At 35.3% G+C, this 27,353-nt stretch overlaps 1 protein-coding gene across 9 annotated transcripts in view; it reads right to left on the reverse strand.

Annotated features, from left to right (window-relative positions):
* The window catches only part of LOC113395516 (homeobox protein cut), a 137,070-nt gene that overhangs the window by 12,691 nt on the left and 97,026 nt on the right, over positions 1–27,353 (reverse strand). For 6 of the 9 annotated variants that reach the window (XM_064218162.1, XM_026633103.2, XM_026633102.2 and 3 more), the window contains 4 exons: positions 16,747–16,928; positions 7,299–7,382; positions 7,054–7,184; positions 6,077–6,589 (listed from right to left, as the gene is read on the reverse strand). In XM_064218162.1, coding sequence (XP_064074232.1) covers positions 6,077–6,589; positions 7,054–7,184; positions 7,299–7,382; positions 16,747–16,928 — 910 coding nt within the window. The remainder of the gene's footprint in view (positions 1–6,076; positions 6,590–7,053; positions 7,185–7,298; positions 7,383–16,746; positions 16,929–27,353) is intronic. The other 3 variants (XM_026633104.2, XM_026633110.2, XM_026633111.2) reach the window with 3 other exon arrangements.

Here is a 27,353-nt window from a genome sequence, read left to right on the forward strand (position 1 = left end):
TGGGAGGAGAGCGACGTCGGGTCCGCTCTCTCGCTTTCTCGCTCGAGTCGTTTACGCGTAACAATTACTTTGCCGCTATTATCCCGGACAGTCGGTTAGGTATAAAATCATAAAGTATATAACGAGACACGGTATTATAATCATAAATATGCCCGTAAAGAGGTCTGATTGCTTCGTCGGAAGCCATCAAAGCGGCCGCGGGCCGGCGAGCATTCTTGGCGAAATTATTTCTTGACCCGACGCACTTGCCGCCACTCGACAACAGATGGCGTTACGTGTACATTGTTGGGCGCATACTCCGTTTTTTCGTATTAAAGTTTTTTGTGTTATTTCAGCATAAACGCTCTTTAAGCGGCTATTTAGTTTTTCAAAGGCGCTTTCTAAGTGGCTGCCGTCGGGAGGGTTTTTGCTGGAAATGTCTTATGTAGTAGGTTGGTACTTAGTAATAATTGCGTCGTAAATTAAAGGTCTGTTCCAGTCATCGTAATTTCATAATTGTCTGCAGTAAGACACTCGTTTGCGCATATAGCCCGATTACCGATATAATCTAATAAGAGTTTGTGAAAAGAAACATTAATAATTCCACTTGCCGCTAGATGGCGTTACTTGGCTGTAACACAATATCGTTAAAATTATAATTTTTGGCATAATATAACGAACAAAGTGTTGAAATTCGATTCCCGGCGGAGTTCACGGGATGATCATCGTGTGATTATCCTTTTGCGAGATTTGGTTGTTTGTTTGGAAGTTTGTGATTTATGATGTATCGAACTTTTATTTAGCGCTTTCAATATGACGAAGCGCCTCCAGTTTTTAGTTTGCGTTAACGACTTCATATAAGTACCTTTAAACTTACTGTAGGTTTCGGGTTCGAGAAGTTGTTCTAATTATATATACTTATAATTTAAGGCTGTATAAATTAATTCTATAGCGTTGAAGAGCAAACAAAAAAAACAACGAAAACGAATAAGTATGTTCACTATATCGTTCCAAATTCAAATTAAATTCCCGTCCTGATACATGAAGTCGCAGACTAAAGGGATTTTCGTTCGATGCGTCCCAGTATCCGCAAGTTGCCACTTTGCGATACATTTGCGAGTTAACTTCGCTTAACGCCTCTGACAGTTGTTTAGTTACTGGACGTGACTCCCTACTCACTAACTTTTTAAACCCGATACAAAGAGGTTCTATAAGTTGCATGTTTTACCGTTAAATTTAACGATTGCCAATTTTGATTTTGAAAATTTTATACAGATAAAAATTCCGTTGGTATTTTAAACAGAATTATAATCTGAATACTAAATTATGAAATATAAACATCGGATTAAACTTTAAGCAAAGTTAGAAAATTCATAGATAATCTATGCTAATACCGAAACGTTTCATTACACGCAATCTTCCAGCAATTTCAGAACGGACAAAAGCCCAATTGAATATTAAAATTTGCTTAGCGCTAAACTGAGAGCACTAGGGGAGTTTAGAGTATAACATCGGACGCTTAACTTGGCGAGCAAAGCCTTTGCCAGAGTCCTGCGCCCGCCGATAGTGCCCATTGAAAATAGATTTTCACGCTACGCTTGAAGCGCTTTCGAGAGCCCAACTTTGTCTAAATATTGTGCACGAATTCCCCACACGTTCAACCGGACCGCATTTAAAAAACGAACTCGGACTGCGTTCAAACATGGCGACCTTTTTTCGATTTCGAATTCTCGCTTTTTTTTCGCGCCGTAACTTTAAAAAGCGTATCGTGTTTTTAAGTAAGACCTATTTACAACTGTCTTCTTAAATTAGTAATTTATCAATGACGTGTAAAAACACGAGCGGTTTATGTTGAATCGGAACGGAGATTTTTCAGTTCTTTTGCGAATAAAAAGCAAAAATAAACATGTCAGAACACTCTATCACTCGAGCGTATTGCAATAAGAACAACAATTATAACAGCTATAACTATTCTTAATTGGACCGAAGGATTAACTGAATAATTAATACACCAACTTACATTATAGCTCAGTCGGTGTGAAAAAAAGTCAATATCGCTAACTGGCAGTGTTCATTGTTTGATATACGTTGATAGGTAACCGATTTATTTGCTCGACGTTCGGAAATTGAACGTAGTCACGATAGATATCGGTTTAAATTTTATATTAACAACGGATGCGAGCCGGCAGCGTGAGCTATCAGCCATTAATTAAAAATAAGTTGATTTTTTGAATTTCGAATTGCAATTTCTTTAGCAAAGACAGCGTCGTTATTCGGTCACATTCGCACGCGAATGGTTCAATGGTGCTTTTTATAAATGTCAAAAGGAACATTTTCGAATTGATACCTGTCTGAATTGTATTCTATTTTTAAATAGCAGTAATACAAATGAAAAGGTAAAAGGCACAGACGACTGAACTTATGGATAGTACGTCCGTATAAGTGACGTCCTTTGCATAATTAGAACTTTCTCCGTCTTACGGGCTACTCTGTAATCAACTGGCAGTTTTGGATGAAAAAGTTAATGGTCGCTCATAGGGCAGTGCAGTTTCCGCCTTGTGCGCTAATTAATAAACGTGTTTTTTGCCCTTTTTTCCGCCTGCTTCTATTACAAATTGTGTGGGCGGTCGCGCGTAATTGACTTTATTGTGCATGCAGTAGGTACATGCGCGGCTTATGTGGGCTCTTTTCAATAATTAATAAATTGCGAATTTGTCTCGCTTCAATAGACAAATGTATGCGTAGTAAATTAACCGAGATCCATTATTCTTTATTTACAACACATTAGGACATGATTGATCGGCGCTGTTACAATCAGTCTGCTACAAGTAATTAGACATTTTTTATTGTACTTACTCGTAAGAAGCTGAGATACAAAATGAACGATTAAACTACACATTTTAATGACGGCTTTAAATCAGACCGTAACTTAATCGATGTCGTAGTAACCGATACATTGCGTAATAGTAATTTTGAGAACACTGTTTTCGGCACACTAATAGATGATTACATATCGGCCAAGCATAAACGTGGGACCGGAGGAACAATGGTATCGCAACACGGGACAGCGGCGTGAGAACCGGCCGTTTGTGAAAATGCCGGGAAATGACATGTTACAGCAATCGTAATGAGCGAGCCCGTGTTACCGTAACTTAATAAGGGTTTATTGAGATTATAAGAAACGGATCGATTTCCAGACAAAACAGAAATACACATTGGTATTGTTACTGTTATTTAGAGCGTTTAATCTATTACAATGGTAAATTGATGATTATTTAATTAAATCTAAATGTATTTTTATCTGACTGTATAATGTCTTATTGAGAATAAATTTATTTAAACTCAAGTAAACCTCAAACTATCTATAAGAAACTCGTGGCTCGATATGCATCTGGTAAGGTCGTTGAAACGATATTTATTAAATTAAACTTCCGTTTATGTAACTGATTAACAAAGGATTGTGATACAAAAATCAGTTTTGATAATTTGATGGATAAAAGTTGAATGGAAAGTGTGGAAGTATGAGATATTGAAGAAAGTATGCCTGTCAGTTCCCACGCCATATTGTTTTCCGTTTCCTGTTCCAATCATCATGGAACGATCAACAAACAAACGAATTATGAATAATTTCACTTTCCAATACACGCAATTTTACTTACAGACATCGAAGAAAAAATCGATGTAACAAAGTATTCGTCCGTGAAACCGTAGTTTTTTTATGCTATAGTTAGGCGGACGGGCAAGTGGTACCAATAGAAATATTAACAATTCCTCACATAGCCAATACGCCAACCTTGGGAATTAAGATGTTATGTCCCTTTTGCCTGTTCGCCTTGAGAAAGGAACACAATAATACTCATATTGCTGTTTGGCGATAAAATATTTACCGGGCTGGCAGGAAGCTCTACCACCAAGAATACATAAGTTAAAATATAAACACGAGTTTAATCTTTTGATTCTATAGAATAATAGCAGGTATTTTAAAAATAGGCGAAAATGTACCTCAATTATCTGTCCAATCTATTCGGGTCCTCAATGAGAAAGGTTAATGCATGCCATTGTCTGCGCGATACATCCATTGTTACAAGTGTGTACACAGTATTATGATTCTTTTAAGCCTTGTTCTGTATTATCTGTGTAGAGTTTTGGAGGTTATGTCAATTCATTAATACGCCATTATTGGTTTTTTGAAATTGGAATGACACGTCCTTCTCGGTATTTTTAGCTGGGGATTCTGTGTAATATATCTAACTATTTATCCGTTTGGTACGACTCCTTTTGCGTTTGATATTATGTTTATTTATACTTTATGTAATTACCTTAAGTATGGGAAATTTGAACGATAAATAAACGTCATCTAAGATGGCGAATTGTATAGGGAGATATATATATGATCCAAATTTAAAACGGGTGAAACGGCGGGCCCATCTAGCCGATATATTAAGTAATGCTTCTATTTAATTTGGCTTGTATTTGATGATCTGTGATGTATGACGATGTATTTATTTTAATTTAATTTCGAAGTTAAATTTATCTTATTATACATGAAGGTTTAGTACGAAGCGAAGTGGATCAGCTCGTGTTGTCGAGGTGTATCTTTATTGTAGTCGTGTGATTTGTACTGTTTGACATTTAATCAATTATTGTATTTGTATCATTAAATAAAACGAAACGAAACGAAACGTTTTTTTATTCATTTCGTAAAGAACTACGTAGGGAGAATAAATAAAAACGCTCCTAATTTTTAATCCAAAAATGTTCCATCTAAAATGTCAACTTTTCCCAGAGTTTAGAATCACGATACGTAATGGCAACATTTGTTTTGCGAGCCGAGCGGGCTAGGTGTGGCCAGTTCCTTCCCCATTGTCTCCCCACACTTTTGTCCGTTTGTCTACTCGTTTGTCGAGCTTGCGAGCGATCTGCATTGTAATACGGAGCCACTTTTTTACAATTCCTATCTTTTTTTGACAGCAGACGACGAAAATTATAGCCGCTTTATAGATCGCCGTATGAAAGGCTTGCATGGAACATCGACAAGTTATGATATTTATACGTTGTACGAAATATTACTACGATAACGTTTTAGTATCGTTTTTTAAAAAGTAAAACGAAACAGTGGGTGGCCTTTACAGAGGCGACACGTATTAAAACTATAAATCGAAGTCGCGGTACGCCCGGCTTGACCATGTCCCCTTATCACCCACCCCCCTTTCTGTAGCAAGGGAGGGGACACTTGACCCTCTGAAGCTAGTTTCCGCACGGGAAGAGGTGAGGATGGAGGAAGGATAAGGATAAAGGAACAAATAAAAATAACATGTGTTAAACAAAAAAAAAGTGCGGAGACGAGAGCTGCCATCTGGTGGAAATACGAACCATTGGAAAAAATAGAAAGGGCGGTTTCGGAAGAACCAAGATCGGACATTTAAAAACAGTTATTTATGTGTACAAAATTACTAATTTCGTTTGACTTCAGTTCTTTCGATAGTGATGGCAACTCTTCTAATGATTAAGTGAGCGGTTAAATATTCGCAGATCTGGACGATCATTCCTTTTACTAAGAAATGAGACAGAAATGATTATCCAAGATTTAAACTTCCTAAAGTGTAAGCATAGTTCGATCGTACTAAAGTTAACCAAAAATATATCTTTTGTTCTCGGCGGCTAATAGCTCCGGATCACGTTAAATAGCTACCGTTGGATTCTTCTTATGATTGATGGGCTGTTTGACAAGCGCTGATAACGGGTAACGTGGCAAACCGTTCGGAAGATTGACTTGAGGGGAGAAATTGATGGAACGGAACGTTCCGCTATCAAAACATGCGGATTGAGCCAACACCAATAATATTTACTGTGATTCGTTGATTAATAGCGCAAAAACGTAGACATGCAATCGTTTTTGATTCTATTACGCGGGTATTCACGTTTTTTTGCTACTCGATCAGTTATATATGTTTGCTTAGTCAGTAAGAAAGATAATGATTGAGAAATAAGGCGCGAGGGAATACACTGTACGACAGCTTTGATTAGAGAATGTGAAAACGCGTAATGAATTATTGGTGTTAGCTCGACTGTAAACGAATTCATTTTCAATAGATACCTTTTTTAGGAATAAGTGACTTCAGTAGCATGATGGCAGCCTCGTCGCAGGCCCACGCGTGCATTTTCCTGTACGAGTCTCGCCCCTTTTCAGTCAATTTGTCCCAGGGCTTCGGTTTCGAGAGCAGCTCCGACACGGTCCCCTGGGACAAGCCGAGGACGTACTTTGCAAAGAGCCTCTGTCCAATATTGTGCACCGATAGCAACTCCCGCACCCGTCGGCTTATGTGCAAGGTGTCCAAGTTTGAATTCGCGTATTTGTCCATATTGTATCTGAGCATCTCTTGCAGTCTTGCTTCCATGGGATCGCCTTTAGGTATGAGAGAGTCCCCGAGGCGGCCAACGAGTGCGCCAGGAGGTAGGGGGCCCATGTCCTCTGCGAACCGGTACGGGCGGTGCTCCTCGAAACGGAACGGGCTCGGCGGCGGCAACGGCAACGGAATTGGCCCGTTGTTGTTGTGATGCGTGGTGTTGTTGTTGAGAGGGGGCGGTGTGCTCGGCCACTCGTCGCCACCTGCGGTGAGAGCACGGTTACGCGGGAACACGAGGAGGTTGGAGGGGCACGGGGGGTGGGGTACACGCACGCCCGTAAGCGGCATACGACGGCGTACAAATTGACTCGTAGTCGGCGTGTTTCAAGTTCGCATCGTTATTCAGGGCCTAGCGGCGGTGCGATTACGCGTCCGTGAGCCGCATCTGCGTGGAGACGGTGGGAACCTGGGTCCTCCGTACTCCGCGCGGATCGCGCGGTGGTTACCTACACGGACCGACACGAACTAGCTAAGGATATACGCATCGATCGAGCGCGCGGTCGATTACAGAGGCACACCACGACAGACACAGCCGACTAGAGCTCATGACTTCATCTTATTATGATTCAGATGGACGTCGCTTACAAATTGCGAAATAAGCTCGAGTCGGGCAGATGTGGAGGATGGCGTAGAATAACTTGTCGCGCGAGTCGACAGTGGTACGTACCGGTGTCTCGTCGCTCCGTGCTGCGTTCTCGCTCGGTGGAGCTGTCGCGGTGCGCGGGCGCAGCGGGCGAGCGGAGCGCCTCCTTGCGCTCTACTCGCTCATTTGGACCCAAGTCCATAGACCGGAGTAAACTGAAACAACGAAAGCTTACATTTATATAGATTCATTAACGTTTCTTTGTTGTGAGGGATTGGAAACAGTTTTTAAAGGATTTATTTTAGAAGTATTTCAACGTAATATCTTACTGATTCTGTGATCCGAATATGTCTTTAGGTAGTGTATGTGAGTGTGGCCTCTCGGTAGGGCCCAGCTCCGAGAAACGGAGCATGCTGTAACAATAAGAACACGTTTACATATCAACTAAATACTTCCAAATAAACTATACACACTTTAGGTAAATGCTCTTATGTTGACTGTTTTGAGAGTTTGTTTTTTTTTTAAATATTAAAAGACTAATTAAATATTCAGTTTCAGTATGTAATAAATTTAATACACTTTGGTATTCTTATTTCGATTTGTAAAATGTATCTCGAGGTAAAATTGAATAAAAATGTAGGTACATAAAAATATATTAATTTCAAGCTTTAAAGATTGAAAAATTGTTGGTACATGCAAAAATCAAATAATTTTACATTTAAAATAATATTAATACGATTTTCTATACGGAATGGTTCGGTTGAATATATATTATCAGAGGGGACCTTATCTGCTAATAGGGCCGCTTCAAAGGGCTGTGTCTCAATAAATTTATGAAAGGAATATTGCCAATAAGGACACCGGCATATCCTATTAATTAAAATACTTAATTAATTCACCTGGAATGGTTTTAATCAATGCCTTTATTCAATTTATTAAGGTATATAAAATGACCTCGTCCTACTTATTAGTATTTTTGTAGTTGCATTTAATAGCAATTAAGTATAATTCTATTTAAATTAAATAAAAACTCTGAACAAATAATCAAAAAATGCTTTGAATGATAATAATATGAATATCACTAAGCCATTCATTCGTTCTACGTTCGTCTTTGCTGAGTGTAGAAATAAATGTGCATAGCTAAAAAAAAAATATAAGTTCATTTCATTTATCCAACAGAAAACTGGATCAGTCGCCCAACTAATCTAGCAACAAATCAACCGCCTCGAGCTTCAGATTTTCACACCTACAACAATAGGGTTGTACCTTAATTACAATTTAATATATCACCAATTAAGCCTTTGATCGGGACAACGACGCTAAATTTGGGAGCAGGTGAATTCATTGGCTATATACGTGGGGACTGACGATCAGATTTGGTCGTGCTACTTTATTGTTAGTACTAAACGTTGTATCGAGTCCCCAGGTGATTCGAACGTGGAACGCTAATTGTTTCAATTCATACAACTTAAGTTTAGTTTTCTTATACAATTGGTGTATAGTTGGAACGGGTTATTATGATAGTTTCGTATTTAATTAATGAATAGTAGAACCGCTTAGTTTTGATGGTTTTATTTGAAATTGTATAATATATTTTAATGTATTATTTTAACATAAATAATACATCTTTGTAGATGTAAACCGTCGTTTAGAAACCTAAGAAAGATTTCTCGATAGAAAATTTAGTTACGAAACAAACATAATTCAACAAGGTAATGTTTATATGTTAAATCTTTTAAAGTTTAAGTATAAGTTTAGCAATTTTACTTATAAGTGTGTCAGGATGAGTCGGTGACACAGTTATATTTTACGAGAGTGGCCGCCATCTTGGTTTAGTTTTAACCTCCTTGATGGAGGTGAAAGACGTGGAGTTGCCCGATTTTTCTGCTGTTGTAAAAATATCGATACTAGTGTATTTTTTTTAATAATTTATATTTTTAATTCTCATGTTTATTACAATGCATTTAAAAAAAATAACATTGTAAGTAATAAATACGAAATAGAAATTATGACATTAAAGTATTAATATAGAGGTAACAATTTTTTTAATGTTTTTGTACAAACTCGAGACTAATTGGACTTCTCCTATTGTATGTTATATATAGTGTCGACTCAGCGAACATATGTCATAAACGGAAACCAAAATCTCAATTTATTAATCCCCTTTTTTTCGATAACATATTCAACATTTGTTCACTTGTATCATAACATATAAAATAAAATTGAACTCATTGAACCCCCAATATTTTCACTTTAAAAGCTTCTCCAAACCTTTTGCTGTTTCATGCGGAAGCTTAAAAGCATCTTTGTCTTCGACCAAAAGCCTTCAGTTTAAGGCTTGTAACACACTGAATATTTTACGAGACAAACTTCTCGTGGAGGGAGTTTTTGAATTAATTACAGACTATGTCGTGGTTTTGTAGTGTAGGTAAATATCGATATATTAGGGATGAACAAGAACGATCCTTGCGTGATGTTAGCCGTACTTTTGTATTTAATTATCTCGAAGGTAAGTTGTTTTAGTACGTCTTATAGATCTGTAGACTTTAGTTTTATATAGAAACTTGAATGTAGGTAGATCTTTTTAAAATAATTTGTTAGAGTATCGTATTCATATGGACCACCGGATGGCTAGTGGTATTTCGGCGCTGTAAGAAATGTTAACCATTCTTCATCAATGCGCCTTCTGCACTGGCTCACTTACCGGAACACAACATTAGGTACTGCTGTTTGGCAATGGAAGATTTACCGTTTGAAGTTTCAAATGAATTATGGTTTGATAAAAATAATTTCTTCACGAGATATTGTTTGTAATTTGTCGTAAAATATATTGCGTTTTATAACGCTTTGTAAAATTAATATTATCTATTCGTATGCAAAGTATTGGAATAATTTAGCCCTTTGCTGAATTTCGTTAATTCTCGTTTGAAGTACGAATTCGTTACTTATAAATCAATATTGAATACACCCCTTTCGAAATATGTCTTTGGTACAACCTTAAAGGGCAAATTCCACCCTTTGATAATTCATTAATCACTGCAACTTATTAATAGATAAGATTATTAAAATTATATGTTTTGTAAAATATAACTTTCAATATTCTAAATTGATATAAAATATCAAAATGCATTTATTGTAATTATTTACAAAATTATATATTAAGATGAACACTTAATAAATTATATAGGTACCGTTAGCCGAATAATTTTGAAAAAATTATTGGATTTTCTTATTTCAACGACATTTTATAATCTATGTCAATGTATTAATCGTAGCGAAGCTTAAATAGCGTACTTTAAATTTAGAATTCGGATACGTTATCTTGCACCAATCGAAAATATAATCGATAAAAAAATTAACGTCTTTTCGTTTTGCCAGAACAATGACGTTACGTCACAGCGGCGTTATCAGCCCATCATCGGCCGATAACAGCGCCCCGCCCAGCGACCCGTTGACCAATCACGACCGATCGATCGGTCAATACCGACTAACGCCTTTCCGAACGAACCGAAATAGATACGCATACATACATGTAATGCCTATACGACAGGTATGAACAACAGGTAAAAAATTGTCTTGTCAATATTTTAGTTTTTCTCAACCAGTGACCGACGTCGTTTATTTCGCTCCATTGAGTATACAATCAAGCTGTCAAACGAGTGTTTTTTTTTTAACGTTTTTATTGACAAAGGCACGATTCCTAGTTCTAAGATGTAAGCATCGCGAGTATTGTGTCAACACGGCGACGCAGTAAAAATCTTAGAACGTTTCTTTATGGACGAAAAAAATGTCGGGGAGCGTAAATTAGTTGATAATTTGTGTGTGACTAAACTTTCGTTAAATGTAAGTCAAACATCGCCTAAGCAAATGGAGACAGGTGTCCACGATAGGCTCTATTGATATATAGGAGGTACACGCTCTACGTTACATAGTCGGGATATTTGCTTCCCCGGGCATATGTAAATCTTGTGTGCTTAGTTTTTAATTAAACAAGAGATAAGCGATGCTTCATTCCTTATTTGTCTTTTTTAGTTTAAAGCCAGTGCATTGTCAACACTGTTAGTTGAAGAGTTGAATCTTTGATTGTGTACCGTACGACATACACATATTTAAAGATTTACCATCATTTCCATGTAATTTTACGACTGGCAACTAAAAATTTAAATGTTTACACACCATCTTGTTTAATCTGTCTCTAGTTTCTTAAGAAATTAAGTTGAACTTTTATTATCTGTGGTTTTAATCAAAACGTAGATGATGCTCGTTCATGATATTTAAATTTAGAATTCGAAATTTAATCAAAATTCAGAAAGCGAACGCCAACCGATCCCCGTATTAGTTGAGATTTGGCGCGGCATCGTCTAGAAATCAATCCATTCAAGCCCCTATTAAGCTTTAATCTTCGAAGGCTGGCTATAACTTAATCCGAACTTGAGAAGCGGTATAAATAAGCAATAAACCGCTACAGGTGCTTCGAACAGTTTCTATTGAGCGCAGATTAAATAGAGCACAGATTATATAGGATTATTTTTCGGGAACAGCTCAGGAAGCGAATGTCGGTTCGGATCATGGGAAAAACGACAAATGTCCTCGCGTGCCGGTCGCAATAATTGAGGCGAGGAAGTTTTTTCTATTCTGTTTCTCATTTATCTATCAGCTTGTCATGTAAGTCGATAGTTTGTCCGATTTCCGAACGACGACGCGGGAAAACCTTTATATTACCTTTCAATCTTTTGTGCGCGATTCTTGAAATAACGGCCAAATATCGTGCGAGACTTACGAGGTTTACGTGGAAATAGATTTCCTATTTGCATTCGTTTTACGTCGAAATACTTAATGGTATTAATAGAATAAAGTTGTCCCATTTTATTAAACCGATATGTTTAACGTGTTGTCAAGTTTATTGGAAAGCGAGTCTTTGCTCAGCCTCTAGATTGTCTGTCTTCTTCGTCATCTCGAAATGAAGATGAATCCATGGATAAAGGAACATAATTGTGTTTAGGCACATGCGTTTGTAAGTTGAGTAATCGATCGATTACCGCTATAAATAGTGTCGTTCTTTAACGGATTGTTTTATGGTGTTTGCACAGGCGTGATTTTATGTCGCGACTGTCGGTCCGTTTGATGCGACTTACCCTTTGATGGATCAAAGACACCGCTCATCGGTCGCCATATTGGTAAAAATAACACATTAAACTATAGAAAACATCGGTTGGATGTTTAGCGGACAGCTATTAGAATTACTAAAGACATATTTAGAATATCGTTAAATTGTTAACTGATAATAAATTTATCAAAGCAATTGTTACGGCATAGATTTTTTTTTGTAATTAATAATCAATCTGCTGATGAAATCAGGATGTTAATATTACAAGTGCATACAAGATAAGTGAAATGAATTCACAGGATAATGAGGATAGTTAGGGAGGATAGATAATTAATGATTGTTTGTTATCAGTGCGGATGTTGATAGATTTCTTCCGGCAACGAAATGATACGTGGGACTCGTCCTTAGTTTGAAATTTTGTAATTACTCCATCAGATATGGCAAGCTTAGAGAAATAAAACAAACACGAGTGGACTGAAAATGAGTTTCGAAATGTAATCTTCAATCTACCCAGTAATCAAATTAATTAATTAACAATATTGTTAGGATGTAAATGATAAGCCGAAGAATTATAATTAGAACATCACTTATCTGTCTAACATTCGTAAGGCACTTTTATAAAATAATCCATAAGTATATAATGTGAAGTTAAAAGAAGTTTTACACTTTCTTCATTATGCTTAGAGGTAAAGTTACCGGCAGATGAAATAGAACTCGTACCACAGATCCTAAAACTTTTTTATGCAAACCCGTGCTAAGCCGAAACCGAATGGTTGGTCAAATGTTTAGAGAAGTGTTTTTTACTGAACCGTTGGATATGCTTGAATATAACATTTGGACATCAACAAAAAAATAAATTAAATTGCATTTAAACATTCAGTAAAGACTTTTTTTAAATTACAGTCCCTATAGGAGGCTATCTATATGTGTTAATTTATTTATATAACCATCATATTAAGGGAACCGGCTTTCTGTGGACACGTCAGATAAAAACACCAAAACGTCCAAAAATTTTAAAACAATAAATGCTGGAACGTATTAGCCGACGTTATGTTCAAGTGTAAATATTGTGGATATAAAACCATCAAGGCGTTGTCAACGCGATTGAGATGTCAGTTACGTTTGTACATCTGTAACGTATGAACTACAATGGACAAGTTTAAGTAGACGAATGATAAACGATTTTGGGGAAGACGTTAAGACACGTTTAGTCAATGTTATTTGTTTACTAGAATTGAAAATAGACACGATTTTCATTATACTAGCTTGAAATTTCATTAATACAATGTTAATGTTACAACTATGAAGTTCTACATTCAAATTTATTTGTGTATTTATAGAACAGCAACAAGTGATACAATTCCATCTGGGCAACATGGTAACAATTTCAGCAAGAATGTTAATTTTGATAGAACGGATACGGTTCTTCTGTAATCAATAGTGTTACTTTAAAATTTGTTTATCTGGTGAGAGTTTTGAAATGTCTTATTGCGTTTTATTTAACTGGTATTATTCAGTATTATACTACGCACTATTATTTTTATAATTATTTATAATTTATGAAATATCCAGTAACTTCGAACGGAGCTCACTGTTGCGCGACGCAAGCGAAATTAATTATCCAATCAAGATAATATTTAAACTTGATAATAATCAAATTTATTCACATTTAGCTCATAATTGCAATGTAATGTGTATTATTTATTAAACATATTTAATAAATATGTGCCCACTTCTGTAGAAATATTTAAATTGCCACGACTTGTATTTACTTGTATATTACAAACATCTTTATTTTTAGCGTAATCATGTTCAATCTTATCGTCTAACTTAAAACACTTCCTGCCTCCTGGATCGTCTACATTACACATAGTTTAACTCTATCAGGGTCGAGTTTTTAGATTAGATGTATTATGAAACGATTAATCATTGATTCGGGTGCTACTGTTTCTAGACATTTAAGTCGTTTAGTGTTCATAAGAACTCACTTCGATAATCACACGTGAAATATTGGCTGATGGGTGTCTTTGGAATGTTATAATTGTTATGACCATTGTCAGACTTTCTGAGATTTCACGACAGTTCCGGTTCCTGTCAAAGGTTAAACAAAAATGTATGTTCATACATAAACTTCTTGCAGCAAAGTGAATCGTAAAGCTACCATAAGTTCCGTTTGTAGAACCTACTGAAACACTAACCAGATAATTATTACCGATAATTTTTTATGACCCACCCTTTTCCACACCACTAAAAGGTTCAACGTGACCAACATCGAGGGGGTCCCATACCGATTTTTTCTTTTTTCCGTTAAAATCGGTTGAAGTTGCGACAAGTCCCAAAAACTAACATGTACTCGCTAAACGATTCGAGATAAGGAATTTAGCGGCCTACCCCCGTGTTTGGACAATTTATTGATACACAAATCGCTCCCTGAGAACCTTTCGATTTTTTTTTTCTCGAGTTTCCTGTTCCACCAGTGGGAAATATAAATAGAATTATCGGTATAATAATTGAGGAAACAGATTATGTAATTCTTGATATCGTTGTTGATGTAAGACGTCTGTTGGCGCGTCTTGGGGGTTCCTACCCCTCGTATGTCGTGACGGCTAACGTCTACACTCTCTCTTATGTCTTGCCAAAGAGGCGCGTGTATTATATAGTATATTGCTATGTATGTTATTTTATTAACATCAATGTTTTTTTTAAATTTTATATATTATCTATGTATTGGTATTCTTTTATTCTATCTTTTTTTTAATAACCGTGTATTTTTAACATCTTGATTTGGAGGTAGAATGGGTATACGTCGGTAGGTAAATTGCAATTGCAAAGATGAGACTAACTATTACAGATACATTATTTTAAATCCTTCCAAATTTAAGAGGGCTTTATTTTTTTCAACAATTCGTTAATTAAATTTACCATCCGATTGTATAGATTCATTTAAATCAAAACGGTAACAAATAAGGCTGTATGCAATGCCTATAAATAGGGTACAATTTTCGCTTATCAGTCAAAGGTAGGGTCAGCAAATATTGTAGTTTGCTGGAGTTTGTCTAAATAAAGATGACTTCCATTGTTTTGCAATTAGAATTTGCTTTATTAGATTGCTTTGCATGTATGAACAATGTTTCTTAATTATTTGTTGTTGTATGTACGTTTGTCATGTATCATCAGGAATGGTCAGTTATAATTGAATTAAGTATAATTTACTTTTGTTATTTATTAGAGTTTAATTTGATTACATTTCGAAGTAATGATCCTTGTTAATATTACATTTAGTTCGTAAATTTACTGCCTTACAAGTATTCATTAGGACTACGTCTATTTTATTGTTTGTTTTTCTTTCGTTTTTTGTATAAATCACTCTAATATTATCGTTTCCTTTATGTATTGATCATACGTATCTAATGTTACATTATAATTATGAAAAGGCCATATTTCCTTCCAGCTCTTAAAGGTTTCGTATGAAGATATAACATTGTATCCTCATTCAAGGCCTACAGCGGTTGCCCAACGCGCAAACAATACTAATCATCTCAAACACCGGGGTGAACGGCCCTGCTGATAGCTTATCAAGTTTATTAACACGTGCCTTGTAGCCTAGCTTTTATACTTTTCTAAGCTGAAATGTTTGGTTATGATACTTATATCAAGTTGTGTATCAGATATATGGTTTCTATATTAATCATCAGTAACATTAATAAAAATTGATCTTGTTTTGTATTTCTTTTTGTTTTTATATTCTGATGAATGTTTTTGATAGCTTAAATGATTTTTCTCACAGTGAAATCGTGTTCGAAATATAACATTTATGTGTGTAAGTTTTTGGAAGTATTTCTCATCTATAATTGAATATGTTTTACTACCCAATTTAATTTTCATTTTCTTCCGTTGATATCTAAATGTTCTGAATCTGAGTAGGTCTTTTATTATATTTTTTATAAATAAATTGTATAACGTCGCTAATCAATATAAAGCAAATGAAATCATCATCGTTAATACATCCTGCCTCCTCAGCTCCAAGGCGACGGACGACGTGTTAACGAGAACAAAGGGAATCTACGGCTCGCGTCTTGCATAGCCGATTAGTGCGACTGATTATATTTAGAATGTGGATAATAATGTCTTAAAAGGTTATGAAATCTTAGTTTACTCGGAATAGACGTATTGAATTTAACTCGGCTTTTATTTAAATTAGTTCCTTTTGACGGACGTATCTTGATTACATTTAAATATTTTAATTAAATCACTGGTTTATTTATTGATATTTAGTTGGGTGTGACGAGATATTTCAGTTTTAATTCATAATTTTAATTATATGGTGTAAAATTTACATACGGCTAATCGCATTATGTATGTACGGTTTATAGTTTGTAGTTATTATTATATTCGTTGCTATGACTCGACGGATCATTGCTTTTCAACAACGTAGCGCTGTAATGATCGCTTTAATAGCGTTAAGTTTTTTCATTGCTGTGTCTTGTATTGTCTGTTCCTACTGCCAGATCAAACAGCGATCAAACTACTTACAGCGCTAAAGCGATGCTTTTATCATTTTAAAATCATTTCAGTTGTTGATATGGTAATAAGTTTTTGACTTATTTGATATTTTAAAATGTTAAAAGTCGCAGGTATTTGAACGACGCCTGCTATCATCGTATACTCACCTGATTTCTCGTTTAATGTCGTCATAGTCTCGTTGTGTGTCCAGCCTCGCTTCGAGTCTGGCGATGTGCTGCTTCTTCTCATCCAGCCTTTCTTCCAGTCGCTGCAATTGCTGTGCATGCGCTTCTTGCAGCGCTGAAAGTGAAGCTTGGAGACGTCGCACGTCTTCTACTAGTTGAGCAATCTGAAATAAAAGGAATAAATGATAAATTCTATTGAAATAAAAAAAAAACCTAGTTGTGAACTAAAAGTTCTTTTTTTTTAATTGTTTTGTCTAGACTATTGACTCAAGGAAGGCTAGAGTTTTTATTGAACAATATATATCTGAATGTATTATATATCTACAATCTTATTAACCGACCGTAATATCGTAAAAATATAGTAATTAAATCATAAAACGGTTTTAAATTACAACTATTTGCGTCACAAAAAATAAAAAAACCATTAAGATAAAGATGATTAGTTTGTTTAGGTATTTCCTTAGCTCTACTCGAAATATATAAAATGATCTGATTGGTGTGTTTTTAACGCTCTATTGCGGTAATTATTATCATTACAAATTTATATTTATTCGTTATCGCGCTGTGATAAGCGTTTAGCAAATACACTGTTAATAAAATTATGTGTCAAAAATAAATTATAATTCTATATCTTAGTTATTTATTGGAGGGTTCTTAGTACGTTCTAAGTTTGAATCCCAGGTCGGATCAGTACATGTTTTTGGCATCAAACCTGAGTGAGTAAGTTCTGTAGAAGTTTGAATTAAACTGTGAAACCTATGCTTGATTATCTCATTATGATAGAACATGCGAATCTGAATGTTATTGTACCTGAACACACTTATGCTTAGGCTAGGTTCCCTTAGGGGGACATAATATGGAAGGGAATACGTTATATCATCGCGATACCGCTGGATTTCTGAACCGTGCCGAAGACGGCCATCGCTGTGACTTTAGTGTTAGAAACCAAGACCCGGGTACATTTTTGAAGGTCTCATTCAAAAGGTATCAATTCTTCCTCCCTCGACCTTGAATATGATTTTGATTTGCTCCACGCACATGGAACCAATAAATAAATGATCAACTAAACTCTCGAGTAACGTTAGTTCAGTAGATAAAAGATTTAGTTAATTTTATTTAGAGATCGTTGGGTCGAATTCACACGTGTACCATGATGACAAAAAATTGGTATCGAAACGAAAATTCACATTTCACACACACAAATTCAAGATGGTTGATGATGCAACAGGCTGTAAATACCGAAGATTTTCCTATCGATTTCCTAAGGAAAACTGATGTTTATAATTTTTTCGATGTCAAATCCTAATTCGAGGGCTGTTTCCTTAATAATTGATTTGACATTCGAAAGGAAAAGAGTCATTTAGAAACCTATAACCGCACTAATGTTGACCGTTTGTGTTGAACGCGCTGATTTCAGGAACACCTTCTATTCGAAGAATATTTTTTTTATTAGAAATCTATCTAAACTACTTTTCATATATGAATCTAAAGCAGCCGATGCGACGGGGCCCAACTACATATATAATTTCTATTAGTAGTTTTTTCTGTACAAGACATTCTTGACTTCTTATGACACCAAAATTTTTAGCATTTTAAGGTTGGAGTTGAAGATAATCCAGTTTAATTACATGGACATGAGACATAACATCTTAGAATATGGTGATGGCGTAGGAAAGCGGATGAAGTGGTTGACACATTAGAGTCTCCATATCTATGGGACCACTGAGGTGGCTCGTTTCCCGTATGCATTGCTAGTGTTAATACTATTATCGGTGTTTTTATGTAAAACCTTCGATACGCTTCGACCGTGAAGATTCGAATCTCGGATGCAACGGAAATCCTGCCGCTTCCGTCTATGCTAATCAATGAAGGTCGGTAAATAAGTACTGGTATCGTTAACGGTAGGTATGACCTTGGGAGTATAAAATTTATATATATTATAGAAATCGTTTTCATTCGCCATTTTGTATCGGTTACTCTCGACGTCGTCGAGCTAAAGTTTTTGGGTTTGGCCAGTAAAGCTTGTACACACCTGAAGTCTTTCCGCTGGATTCGGAGAGAGAAGGAATGGAGAATATACATCTACTTGTGCGCAATAATGTGGTCGAAATTTACCAGGGAGACATGATCATATGAGACTGTATTTTTTTTCAATTTGTAATTGCGTATTGCGTATAAAATCATTACTCATAAACTAAACGTGATATTTATATTTAGTGTACAATTAAACATATCAAATATGATACATAAGTAAACATAATTCGGATAATACGAGATTGGTTTGTTAGTGATATACGATGTTGGAAAATCAACTGTTTGCCATTATAAATATGGTTTATTTCAGATTGAGATTTTTTTTTATTGTTAATGACAAATGAGGGTTTCATGATAGACAACATAATCGGGTTTCAGTATTCTTTACGATGTTAGTATAATTATAAAAAACGTTTCTTTTGGACCGTATTACAGAGCCATTGGGGCTAGAATCGTTTGATAATCGCCTTGACATGTATCTTTAGTGCATATCAGTGAAATAATTCAGTCATTACTTGTGTAAATATCGTTACATTGACAAGTCCTTGAGAGTTTGACATAATGCGAGAAAAACAAGACACTTTTAAAGTTGTATAAAAAATAAATACATTGAATATTATTTTCCTAACAATAATACTTATATTTTTAAATATTGTTTGAATGTACACTTCTAAAATTGTATGTCAATTAGTTCATTACTCATTTAACAGATAAAACTTAAATAATGAAAAAAAAATTGGAACTAAAAAATTTTACCTTTATTAAATAGATGTTTTAAAAATCGAACGTTTTCAAAATTAAAAAAAAGGTCGTTGAAATTAGTAGGTACGTAGGTATAATCGTTAAAATAAAGTTTAAAAAAACCTAAAAGAAGTTAAAGTAACTCATCAACAACTCATTCGGGATGTTTAAATAAAATAATAATTATAACGAAATTATAAAAATTAAATTAATCTTAAAGCAATAAAATGTATTTTTATCAAATAATTTAAACATTATTCACGCTTGACTCACTTTTTATCTTTCTTGATCCATTAATACTACTATAAGCCTTAAACGAAATCAAACATAAGCTTTTAATTGGTTATTTATTTATATTATATATATAAGTACCTACGTAAATGTGTTCATAATTTTACGTTAAATTTGTAATAAGTATAATAATTAGATAGCCTTGAATCTTAAATATTTAATAAGCGATTAAATTAAAAACCAGTGTAAAATAATTTAATACAAAAATCTTATATTGTAATAATGTTTTTGGAAAGACTCGTAAACGACATTGTAGTCTGTTTCAGAGTTTCAGCAACAACGCCCCCTAGTTTCTAGTTAACTGTACAATAAAAACATTGTAAACACATATTTGCCCCATTCAAATACTAGACATAAAAAGTATTAGCCGAAACGAAATTTCCCGGGACAGAACCGCGAGTAATTATTGTCTTAATTCGGCTCTGCGCTGACCGCCATTACGCGCGCGGAACGAAACACGAGCGACAGCGGGCGATAGCAACCAATCACCGCGTTGGAAAATGTATTTAAAATACTATTGGCTATTTTTAAATCTTTATATATCTTACCATAATTTCGTTGGTAAACACATCTATAAAATTCAAAATTAAATGTTCGTTATCTCTATTTGTTAATTTATTATCTATTTTAAATAAAATAATATTATTTTGATGATGTCATATCTTTTTGTTAGGTTTTTTGTTTCTCGTGTCGTTTTTGTATTCAAGTTATGTGCAACAGATATAATGTGATATTATTTATCCGGAACAAAAACTATGTAAACAATTTGATAGTACGCAGTGTGTTCTAGAATATTCCCGCCGCTCTCAACTTGCGGCAAGCGAGGGTTTCTTCTCTGAAGGGTTAAAGGGTGACCCTCAACAATTACCTACAATCATTACTATGGACAATTATGTTTTCGACCATCACAGTTACACGTTTTTATTGGAGGCCGGTTTTTAGTTTAATTGCTCGTCTTTTTGGACGCCTCCGCATTGTGATTACACTTCGTCGTGGGTGATTCCAGTGACCAACGGCCCATGAGGTTTGATGGAGTCACAAGACCCTAACGCAGATTACCTGTAATTAACTGTTCTTTGTAATTATTATTTACAAACATAATGCGATTCGAAAGTCTAATTCGAATTGGCAGTTTTTTATACTAATTACCATTTTGACTATTTTTTAATGATATAAATCTATACTTGCTAAGCTCGCTTTTCGTTTTGATCTTACTATCGGATGTAGTAGAAATAAATTCCGATAAGTTCGGTCTTGTTTGAAAAGTCGTACGATGGCATAAAGGTTTCCTACTTGTATTATAAATACAGTTGTACTTTTCCGTGCGTGCGTTTAAAGCGTTTTAAACTGCGGTTCTTTTGTATTTTCAATTGCTTAGTTACAAAATGCAAAATACTAGGTTGAGCTATAAATTACCGTGACGTCTCCGGCTCGTTATCGTGTCGGCCACGTGTCGCCTTTCAATCGTACCACACATAACCGCCGAGAGATAACGAATTATGAACCTTATTACGTTTATCTTAAGGTTATTTATTAAGTGTAATGGTTAAACACTTAGCTTGACACCGATTATGTGCCTAGGATATCTGGATTAGCTTGTACCATCTATCACCATAAGCTGACGGCGACCCTATCATACTTTTGACAACTCACGAATGGCTTTATTTTGACAATGCATTATGTTCGAGATAACTGAATCTTTACTAAATATTCTTGAACTAATTTAAACAGTCCTAATTTTATTGAAATTTAAATATCTGCCTGTGTGTGTGTAAAAAATGTATGTATTGTCTTGGATGTAATAATGAATTATTCATTTCAAAATTAAAGAGATTTTTATTATTTGAACTGTATACTTAACCTTTATATAAGAATACAACAAGACAGTATTTGTGATCGTAAAATGCATAAAATATTGAAAGAGTTCAGTGTGAAGTCGATCTTTATCGAGACATTAATATAGCAATCGCAATATCTGCGGCCGAGCGATCGTTTGCTTGTTTTTCCGTTTTCTGTCATTTAGCGATCTCTCGTATTCGAGATTATCAGCCGAACAGCAATCGTGGATTACGTTCTAATGAGAAATGTCGGACAACAATTCTGTCCAACGCAAAAAACAACAAAAAGTATCCCACCAATCATCTTTGAGCAAACAGAAATATCGAAACTTTCCTCATTTAGACGTTTCCATATTAACACTCGTATTAAAAGAAAAAGAATGCGATCAGAAAACCGGGATGTCAATGTATCATCGCCAATACACAGGGAATCTAATAAAGCAACAAAACTGAACCAATTCGGCCCCTGACAATCCATCGTCATAAATTTGTACAGGTCTCAATCACAAAAGAAGTGCTGAAAGACAAGTGGGCGAATAAAAAACGCATAATACGCCATTTTGCCGTCACAAAGTGGAATCCATGTCGGCGATATGTCAAACTGGTCAAATATGAGCGAATTGGCGGGCAACCGTTATTAGCCGGCGAAATGTGATCGGCCCGCTGCCCCGTAGAAGGCCAGGGCGACGAACCCCTTCCCGAATTTGAGCGCCGAAATCTACCGAGCAGTACCAACTGCTAAAAGCAAAAAGACGCTCGGATAGCTTCTACGGGCGGAAAGTCAAAGTTTTCCTTTTTCCACATCTATCACAGTGTATAGTTTGAAGCGAGTTTCATTTTGGGGAAAAATGATAAATGACGTGAATGATTGAACAGCCGGACACGAGTTTCGAATCTCCAAAAGAGATTTCAGCCAATCCGTTTTACATTTCATTCGAATTATGACGGACTCGCAGACTGACAGCAGTGCAACTATAGGAATTAAAATGCAAAAATTTATCGGCCATTTAGTGGATTGTCACGACATCAGCAACATTCCATAAATATTCACAACAATTGTCGCGGTGCTTTTATAAAACCCGGTGTGATTGACAACAGACGTCACGACTATCAATCAAGCATGCGTGATCAGAAAGCCTCGTGTGATAAAAATTAGCCGACACGGATCTCGTGTTCGATAGCCGTTTATTGCGCCGACACAAGGCATACAATTCGATGACGATTTTTGTATTCGAATTTTGCAAATATGGTGTCATATTTGACGTTGACAGCGAAATTGGCGGGAAGTTTGTCTATGCACTTTCGACGTCGCTCGGATTTCGTGTTTGAAAGGCATTGACAAGCCATTAGTAGGTTCAGCGATTAGTTTTCATCGCTGACAGCTGATGCTCTTTGATTTTTTGGTTAGCTGGTTATTTTCGACATGATCCGATACGAAAATCGAGCTATCATAGACAACTGGAATGCAATTGTCTGTAGTTTTGAGGCAGACAACAAAATTAAGCAATTATAAGTTGTGGAACCTCATTTATTGCTTGTCTATCGTTTGTGTTATAAAACAGAATAGGAAACTAAGTTTCCCTCATAGATATAAAGTTCTCATTATGGAAGCCGGCATGCATCGTTTGGGTGTTCGAATTATAAATTCATAATATTTACGTAGGAAATTTCTCATCGCATTTTGCCAAGGTTTTTTTTAACGAATAGGAGATATTTTTGTTGCCCTCATATATTAGTCGTAGGTGATTATTAAGTAGTAAATAAGGACATGATAAATAACCTCAGAAGGATCCAATTTGGTCAGTAACAGACCTCTTAACACGTCAGCGCACCGCACGCGAGTACAACACGCTAGTATGGCACAGTTGTGGAGGTTGTTTAAAGAATTTTCGCGAAGTTTTATTCTTTTACGTTTTCAGAGCGCATACATCATTGCCTGGGTGTTTTCGCAAAGATATCTGGTCTAGATTATTTTGAGTAACGGCAATGGGGAAAAAAGTACGGCGGACTATAAAATATCGTTTTGTTGGGGCAATTAAAAGGTGCACTGTGTAGCGCGCCCGATGCTTCTTGATAATTTCTAATCCAGGTAACGTTAAGTTTGTACAATAAGTGAGTATAATCAAACAAATTAGTTACTTGTCATGAAGGTATAAATGCTAATAACATTAGATAATACACCTAGGCCGGCCGCTGATATGCGTTCTAATTACGGAATCTTACGGGCCTTGTTCTTAAATATGGACATATTGTATATCTGTCTTCTGAACAAAAGTTACTTAAAGCACGTATATTTTATTTAGTGATGAAGGTCACTTCTTTCCATCTAATAAGAGCTCATCTTACATTTTTCTCTCTTTAACTCTAAGTATTTCGAATGATACTAAGAAACTGAAAACCAAGAATGTACCTAGTAAAACATTTATCTGGATGTAGAAATCAAGACAACTATACGTTAATATAATTATAAATAATATTTCGACGTCAACAGTTTGCCACAATGATGGCTTTGTTTATAGGTAGTAATCTAACCTAAAAATAATTTCCCAAATCTGCTCGACAGTTTCTGAGATAAGCGCCTTCAACCAAACAAACTCTCCAGCTTTTTATAAATATAGATAAGATCTGGCAATGAAGTAATTCGAAATATTCTCTCAGTATTTATTATTCTACAATACAATGCAAAGCGGATATAAACAGCTGATTCGGTTGTTTCGTCCGGGATTGCAATCTAGGTAATTATATTAATTCAGTTTCGGATTTATTGCTCCACTGCTATCGAAATTCGGGCCAATTTGAGATTTACTCACAGTTCTATTTATATATTTAAAAAGTTAAATATTAATTTGTATAATTAATAATTGAAGTTCCATTAGACTTCATTTTTTGTGGGATTCGCTGAGATGAATAAATATTTGTTTTGTTTGTTCGTTCAATTAGTATATTGTATTCGTTGATGGGTTTTTTAATTATTCATATTTTTGACAACGACGATGGCGATGACGTATTGTAGTAGTTGGGTTTTATTTTGGTCACAGATTATATAAATAACGTTAGATTGAGACGACACAGATTATAAATCGATTGGTGATATGTATGTCTATCTTCCTTGTTTTTGTTTTCTCCTTATAGAATGAATAAACACTAAAATATAAGAGTTAATATTTGTAAATTAAATGATCCAATTTTAGACACATTCTTCGATCTCGAAGGACGTAACCGACGCGTTCCGGAGATTGGATCATCTCGGGACAAAATATGATGATAATATTCAGATCACGATAAATTTGAGACAGATCTCTTGAACTTAAAATTATCCTTTATTCTAGTGAAGTGCATAAATATTGTATGATCTAATAGTTAGACCATCGATAGTAACAAAATAATGTTGATAATTCACCTCGTGCTCATGATGGAAAACATCGTGAGGATACTTGTCTGAGTCGGATGAAATTTTGCCATGTAAATCTACCAAACTTCCTTGTACCGTTGATTTAGATTACCACTAAATCATTTAACAATACGTTGGAGTCACGGAAACATTTCTGGTAATAATTTCATTATACAACTGAAGAATCACGATGACTAGTGAAGATGAATGAACACATTTAGTATGTTGTAGTAGAGATTAAATACATATGTATACTATATGTGATAATATAATAGCCAAGTTAGATAACATAATTACAAACGGAGCTACCAATAAAAGGAAAGTACGGAAAAAGCGACAAAATTCGATATTAGTAATTAGTCGGACTTTTCTAATTAGACTGAACAAATAGACGAAATAAAGCATTAAGGAGTTGTGCAAATAGTATGAAGAAGGGGAATTAAACAGACACGTAGAGCCACTGGATGTGACGTTTTAAAATGTTATAGAATGTTATTTAAAATAAATCCATGTTCGTACCACATATGTTATATTCTAAATCTTATTTGTTTCAATGTATATTGTTTAAGACTCGATATACGTATCTCTATTGCCTTCGCATAGTGTACATGTGATGTTCTGTTTTGAAAAATATTATCATATAATATATTGCCTGTATTTAAATTGTTCAACTTAGCAGTATGTATATTCATATTGAAAACATATAGGCTTCGGCAATATCGATTAGTGTTACATCTGTTTGTTGAATGACAACAATTATTCCAAACATTTATCCACATTGCCATCTGATTTATAATTGTATTGAACGTGCGTAGCATTAGTAAGAAACTGCGCTCATGTCGTTTCCACGTATCGTGTTTCTTTGTGAACAACCCGTATGCAAGCTTCGTAAGCAAATAATATGACAAGATAAAGAGAATGGAAAACGATATTACGCTATACGGAACATTCAACTAAACGTGAAGCGAAGCTATGGCGAGCTATCTTTTGTGTCTCTATGTCGCTAGTGTGCACGACCTTTGATTGGGACTTAGTCATATAGTATAATTTACAAAATCCTGTTGTAATATTTTGATACTTAAAAATTTACAATTATAATTTTTTTATTTTAGATAAGCAGGCAGGCTGGTTAACTGATTGTAAGTCACCAAGGTCCATGGACAATGACACTGTCAGAATTATTGTCGCCAACCTAGGGAACTAATTCGCTATGTCCTTCGTATCTATACTTACACTGGCTCACTCACCCTTCAAACCGGAACACAAAGTATTGCTGCTTGGCAGTAGAATAAGTGATGAGTGGGTGTTAACCAGACAGGCTTGTAAAAAGCTCTACCACCAAGTCTATACTTTGGCAATCGATTGTACTTTAAGATAAAGGCTCTACTTTCCAGAGAACCATTAATGGTTTATTACAGAACTTAAAATAGATTTATAATAATCTTATTAACAATTCTTTCTCCGAGATTCCTGGCTCACTTGATTGGATAGACCTGCACTTACAACCAATTAGATCTAAGTATAAACAGTTCCTAATGACTCGAAACAAAATGGCACTCGAATTATGAGCCGTGCGTTTTAAAGGATATTAAGGCTGTATGCGATATAATTACGAGCTAGAAAGAGACCGCCGTCATAGTTGTTATCATTCCAGGACAAGCCCGCGAATTCTCGTGGCATGTTGACACTCGCATAGCTCGAGACGCGCCGTCCTATGCGCAAATCATTTTTTTCATACGAATTCCCATCTTGCGACCACTGCGTAATTATAAATAAAATTGACATTAATTACTCGTGCGCTTTCAGAGTAGGTTAGCGATTTCTAGAAATAATTCCCTTAACTCGTAATGAAACTGTGTTTTTTTTAATGTCGCAATAATAAGACTGTTTGTTGTCTCGGTGTAGAGCTATTTTTCTACAATTAAAAAAAAACAAAACAAACAGCTGTCTTGTTATTCGATATGTGCTCGATTAATTAAATTTTTAATCATCACTCGTTTAATCATCAACGAGACGATTTCGTTTCTTTATTTTTGTTTAATCTGTTCGAACAAAGGTCAAAGATTGAAGAAAAAAATGTTTTTAATAGGGCTAATTACGATTCTGTACGTTCGCGGTAAAACCAGTCGAGCGAGAAGCCTGCAGCAAACACAACAGTTACAGACGAGACACACATTAAAAATCAATACTAGAACAGAACACGCTCACAATTAAGACGCATCCCTCAAACGTCATAGCACCCTTGCTCTAAACAGAGCAACAGCGACCGCAAGAATAATCATCGCCTTTATCAT

Source organism: Vanessa tameamea, chromosome 21, assembly GCF_037043105.1.
Source record: "Vanessa tameamea isolate UH-Manoa-2023 chromosome 21, ilVanTame1 primary haplotype, whole genome shotgun sequence".
Classification (NCBI taxonomy): domain Eukaryota; kingdom Metazoa; phylum Arthropoda; class Insecta; order Lepidoptera; family Nymphalidae; genus Vanessa; species Vanessa tameamea.